Source organism: Oculina patagonica, chromosome 9 (assembly GCF_052425735.1).
Source record: "Oculina patagonica isolate OP01 chromosome 9, crgOcupat, whole genome shotgun sequence".
NCBI classification, from domain to species: domain Eukaryota; kingdom Metazoa; phylum Cnidaria; class Anthozoa; order Scleractinia; family Oculinidae; genus Oculina; species Oculina patagonica.
The window spans coordinates 15,362,694-15,368,767 of NC_135766.1; the positions used below are offsets into that span (position 1 = coordinate 15,362,694).

The window sequence follows — 6,074 nt, forward strand, 5'->3', positions numbered from 1 at the left end:
CTTACCAGTAATATTAATTAATTACTTTAATAAGCTCCCCAGCTATAAGCACACGGAAAACCCCTTTATGTGGGTGAAAAAACAAAACAAAACAAACAGGGAAAAAAACGGACGCAAGCAGAAAATGTACAGGTATCTTTTAAACCACTGTAATACAAAGCATTTTATTGACAGTATTTTGACATTTAATAGAAAAGTTTAATTGTACAGTATGATAATTATTTAAGCTAAAATGAAATGGACAACTGAATTCCTATTAGAAAATTATACAAAATATTTGAACGTGCATGTAACATGACCTGTATAAACCGGCCCAGCGGGACATCGGTCAAAAATCACATATTTTTCCTTTCACGAAAGATTTGAAAAATCAACACCTCGAAAGTGTAAATAAACGAAAGTTTACATTTATCTTGTGAATACATGTATTTGCATAAACGCTTCGCTTAAAATTCCATAGCACGATTGGTGAACGAGTCTCTTACTTACATGTACCACGAGAAAAAAGCCACTACGATCGTTCACTGATCACATAAAAATTCTCCTAACAAGATTGTACACTAAATAATTGTTGGCTTTTGATCAAGTACCAGCAAACTCGCTTCAATAATGCACATATGCAAATGAATATTAATCCATTTCTTCGTCCGCCATTTGCGTTATGTCTTCCATCTCTTCTTCGATCTTTTTTTGCTTGGCCTTCCAGGAATCAATTTCTTCCATGATAGAGTCCGCCGTTCGCTCGAGTTTGCCAACCTCTCTCTCTGCCGTGTCGAGTCTGTCCTTCGCGTCCTTCAGTTGTCCTTGCAGGAACCCCATTTTTTCTTCGGTCTCTTGTTCTCGCTCGCTTGCTTCTTCGTCTTTTTGCTCGAGACTCTGCATCTTTTCCGTTATCGATTGCAACGTCTCCCCCAACATCTGGGCCCTTCGTAAATGTTTTTCTTCGCGTTCTTCCGCAACCTGCAAATCGCGCTTTACTACAACCAGTCGGCGCTCAGCTTCAATGAGTATGTGGGTTTTTTCTTCCCTTTCTTTGGTAGCTTCAACGATGGAACTTTCAAGTTCCATGATTTTCTCATCCCCTTCCACTTCAAATTCCTCAAGCTCTTTGCGAACATTCTCTTCCTTCTCGCCTTTTACCGTGACTTCATCTAATTTCGATTCTTGTTCTTCTACGCGCTCGAGTACCTTTTCAAGTTCGGCCGATAGTAGCTTGATCCTTCGTTTTATCCCTTCAGCCTCATTTGTTTGTTGTTCTGCCCGGTCTTCAGCTTCTTTCAACAGAGATTTTGCCTCAGCCTCCCTCTCTTCAGCTTTATCTATGTTTTCTTTTATCTGAGTCATTTTTTCCTTGAGCTTTGTGAGAGACATGGTGGCCTTTGCTTCGATATTCCAGGAAGATCAGTGAACGAATGTTATGTCGAAATGAGCTCGGCTGCTGAAACGAGATGCGAAGGCGCGCCTGGCGTATAGCTAAGGGTCTCGTGATTGACTAGCAATAATCAACCAAGGTATTCATTGTTTAATCAACAACTGCAAGATGAAAAGATAATCACACTTAATTTGCATCACCCTCAAAGATTGGCCAGCGTTATTTACTCTTGGGATCAACGTAATACCACATAACAATGAAAAGCGATACCTGTCAATCAAACTCTCTGGAACCAACCGCAATTAATTCAAGTCAATATTTAGTATATCAACATTCAACGTTAAAGTCTGTAGAAGAAATACCATGTAGTGACCATATGCACATAAAAGCACTGAGCTCGGCTAAAAAATCGTTGATGATCGCACCTGGCACAAGTTATTTTATAACCAAAACAAACTGCGTGAAATCCCGAAGCGACGAACAAAACCTTTTGTCTGAAATTTGCCCTTGGTCTGCTAGAACCCGGTTCGCGTTTATTGTGAATCAAATGAGCAATTAAAACCCGTTTAAAATTTGGTTGTTCTTGAACACTTCATCTAAAAATTTTTTGCCGTGTAATACTGACAATTCTCGCGATTGTTAATTACTCGGAGATAAGATAAATGTTTACTTGACCCTGTGCTCAGATTAGCAATTGACCGAGATAACCGATCTTAAAACATTTTTAATTTATGCGTTCGAATACATCAAATTGGATTAATTGATATATTCGAAAATTTATGTTTAAAAATAAAACTTAATATTTTTTTTTTTTTTTTTTTGGCCCTACCACCCACATTATTTTATATTTTATTTTTTTTTATTTACAAAATTATGTTTATTTTAATGATAAATATAAAGCAGTTTCCTCATTTTAATAAATGTGTAGAGCAAACTCGTTTTCTCATGTGTAGTTAACTTTAATATTTGTACAAGCGCCAATGTACTTGCATTCTGTTTTTAAGCAATTATCGAAATATTTTAACCGTGACTAAAAGCCAATTAATTTAACTTGCACACGGGAAGCCGAACGAACACAAAAGGCGTATAATTACCTCAAAGGAAATTTTATCGAGCGTGCATTTTTCACACGGACTAGCCTGCGAGCAGACTCACTTTTCGGTATACGCGTGCGAGAACGAGTGAGCAAGGGAAGCGTGCTGGCGAGGGGAAGTCTTGGGGTGAAACTCGGCGTAGCCAATCAATAAAAATCGATACTGATTTATCAATCGATAAATCAGTATAAAAATCATTAGGATTGATTTGATTGATACCAATTCTATCAATCAATCGGTAAAATCGATATCACTCGCATTTTTTTTTATCGAATTTCTAGTGAATAAGTGAACGATTGTTTGGGTGATTTGTATGAGATTATTATCCAGAGTTTCAATTTTAAAATTAAGAAACGGGTACTCAATTCTGGGCAAAATTTAAAAGTCGTTTTATTACCCCCACCTATTAACAAGTTTACAAAGAACTATTTCTAGAAGATTCTGGCGCAGCTTGGTAGAAGCCTGCCTTTAATTTGGGCTCCTATCACGGCTCATTTCGCGGTTTTTATGAGAGATATTACTGGCTTCTTTATGATTTTGTTATCTTTCCTGATTATTATTTACATTCTATCAGTTGATGGTTTGAAATATGATCAAATACATCGCCTTTTAAAAAAATCTTTTGCTTTTTGTAATCGTCACTTCTGAAAATGCTTGCTTCAGCATTCGAAATGTCAAGTAAATTTTATATTATTTTTTTCAAACCATACGTAGACCATGTGTTATGTTTGTTAACGCTGTTTGTATTTAATTTCTAATGGCCAAGGAACAAGAGCGAAGAATTCTCTCTCCGACTCGTTCTTGAGGCCTCGCCACTCGTGCGTGTTTCCCAAACGTGAGCTTGCCGCTGCCTCGTCCCCAGTCGTCCTCCTCCTTGTTCGTGAACGGTTCGCTTGGCGTTGTGGGACTGACGTGCACGGTTCGCTTGGCTTTTAATATGGGACTGACGCGCACGGTTCGCTTGGCGTTATGGGACTGACGTGCACGGTTTGCTTGGCGTTGTAGGCCTGATGCGGATGGCCCCCGCGACCCACAACCAAACCATCAACTCCCGCGCTGCCTGTTTTCCCGCCCTAACAATCCTGTCCACACTGACCCGCGTAAATTTGAAAACGCATCTTTTTTTTTTACCCGGATAGGCCAACCGTCCACACTGAAACGGCGTTTTCTGTCACCGAAAGCGGTACTTTTCTTAACGCGCTCCGAAGTTGGTAAATTTGAAAACGCCGGCTAGGTGGTGTAGTGTGGACGGCGAAAGGGCCGAGAAAGAAAGAAACGTCGAAACGTCGGACAACTTTAGTTTAGCACTAACATGCAGTTTAAAGTGAATTTTATCCAGAAAGAAACAAAAACGGCTCTAAAACGGCCAATATTATTTTGTTTGGTATATCAAGAAATTTTTGGTCATTTTCAGACGATTCCCGATCATTTCAGAAGATTCCCGAAGACTATCGAAATTAATATTTCCAAGGACTGAAGAAGATTTTCGAAGGCTACCGAAGATGTCCGTAGACTAGGGCTTTCCACAAGTTGCTCGGCAACTTTTTGGCAAGTTTTCATATTTCGAGCAACTTTTTCCCCTTTGAGTAACTTTTTTCCTTGCGAGGAACTTGTTGCATTTAGAGCAAAAGCAAAAGCATTTTCAATCAATTTTATAAAATAAGAACCTTTTTTAAAGGCTAAATAGGTCTTATAAAAGGGGGTCTAATTTGCAAATTTTAGCCTTACATGTTCCTAAATGTTAGGTTTTTACTCGCGGGTTTTTTCTGTATTTGTATACAGTTGTCACTTATTTTGTTGAGTTCCATGGAAACCGAAAACGCGAACTTCCAATTCGTCCTTTTTTTGACTGCGTAATAAACAGCGAGCAAAAAATAAACAGCGATACTACACAGTATTCTGTGCAATAAGATGTACATTGTTAAAAAATAGATTTCACTAAGTCCTGTTCAATTCAAGTAGCTAATGATCCGGCCTTATTCTATAATCTAAGCTATTTCAAAGCGAGCACTAGCACATTGGGAGAGCGTGCGACCTTGGACTGTGTGAAAGTCAGGCTAGTTCATTTACGCGTAAACTGTATTATTCAAATAGAAAATATATCTGTTACAGACAGCTGTGCTTTGTTTTTAAATTTGCCAACCAGTTAACTGAAAGACTCTTTGTTTCACCTACCGCTGCCTAGGTCTGAAGTTGCTATATTTGGCCTGCTGATCAAAAATTATATTCCTGTGGCCTTGTCCAATCTTGTCATAACAATTTTTTAAAAATTGGACAGCATGTTGCCCTATTTCATCTAAAGCAAATTGTTTTGAGACAGATTTTTATTCCACGTCTGGTAGCTTACGACTATTGGAGAATTAATGAAAACACTCCAACTTTCCATCTAGAGGTACACGAGTCCTAGCTCATATTATATAAACAAACAAAAAAACATGTGTAAACGAATCCATTTTTACCGGAATATCCATGCTTTATTAAAATTAAGAGAGCAGTATTACTGAGGGGGGGGGGTGACCCCGAAATCCTCTAAGTTTTTGTGTAGACTATGATAGAATTATATGGGTGCACTCACTGATCAACAAAATAACCTTTGAAAAACAAAAAGCATAAATTCATTATTCAAGGTGCAAATAAACGTAATCAATGTTTTTTTAGAGATTTTCTTCCGAGTAACAATGTCAAACTTGAAATCGTCGGCCCGGCGTTTTCAAGTTTAAGGCCACTACTGTCCTATCCGTCCGTAGCCAAACTTCTTTTAACAATTTTCATGACCAGTAAAGTACGTTTTAGCAAGGCTAGGGCACTATACACTATAAGTGTGGATATCATTCCATTTTCAAGTAGCACTAAATCATGGTGGCACTGTCCCTTTATTAAAGCCGTCGCGGAAACATTTACGATAAATGATGTCCAACGAAATGGCCGAATACACTGTTACTAAGGTATCTTGTCATCGCATCATCATCGATGCTTTTCGCGCCATTGGACGCATAAGGCCTCCTTGTCATTGCATACTGACGTATTTTTCAAACTTTAATATTAATAGAAGTGGGCGGGTTTCAAATTTAAACTAACAAGTCCAGAAAAATATTCTCAGACATCTTTTTAAAAAAGAAGAAACAGATTGGTGCAATTACATGGCATTGAATTTGGATTAAAGGATATAAACTTATCAAGGGAGCATAATAAATTAAAATATCAATAAAAACTGAGGAAAGAAAACCACAAATTTCAGCGGCTATTGACGTTATGTTTAAATGATACACAGCAATAACTGTCGAGTTGAATTTATAAATTAAAGATGGTTCACAGCATAGACCTTAAATAATTCAATATTTGACTATTTCATAATTTTGCGAATTTAGGCTAGGCTTAAAATTTGCTTGTTATTTAATAAAAAAAACATGCGAATTTTTTGCTTCAATTTCTTGGAATTTTTTTAAATTCCCGCGAAAAATGCTTGTTAGTGTAGAAGAGAAAAGAACGTCATTATCATCTTACAGAGTTATATTAAAAGTTAGGAGCAGTGCTGAGGAAAAATTAATTCAGTGCTTTGTTAAGCGAGAAATAAACAATAGGCTCTATAACCGTTCTTTGAGATGCTA

The 6,074-nt window shown here is 37.5% G+C and overlaps 1 protein-coding gene across 1 annotated transcript; it reads right to left on the reverse strand.

Annotated features, from left to right (window-relative positions):
* Window positions 1–145: 145 nt before the first annotated feature.
* Window positions 146–1,478, reverse strand: LOC144665961 (uncharacterized). Its single transcript, XM_078527287.1, has one exon. The coding sequence runs from the start codon at window positions 1,369–1,371 to the stop codon at window positions 631–633; it is 741 nt and encodes a 246-aa protein (XP_078383413.1). The 5' UTR covers window positions 1,372–1,478; the 3' UTR covers window positions 146–630.
* Window positions 1,479–6,074: the final 4,596 nt, after the last annotated feature.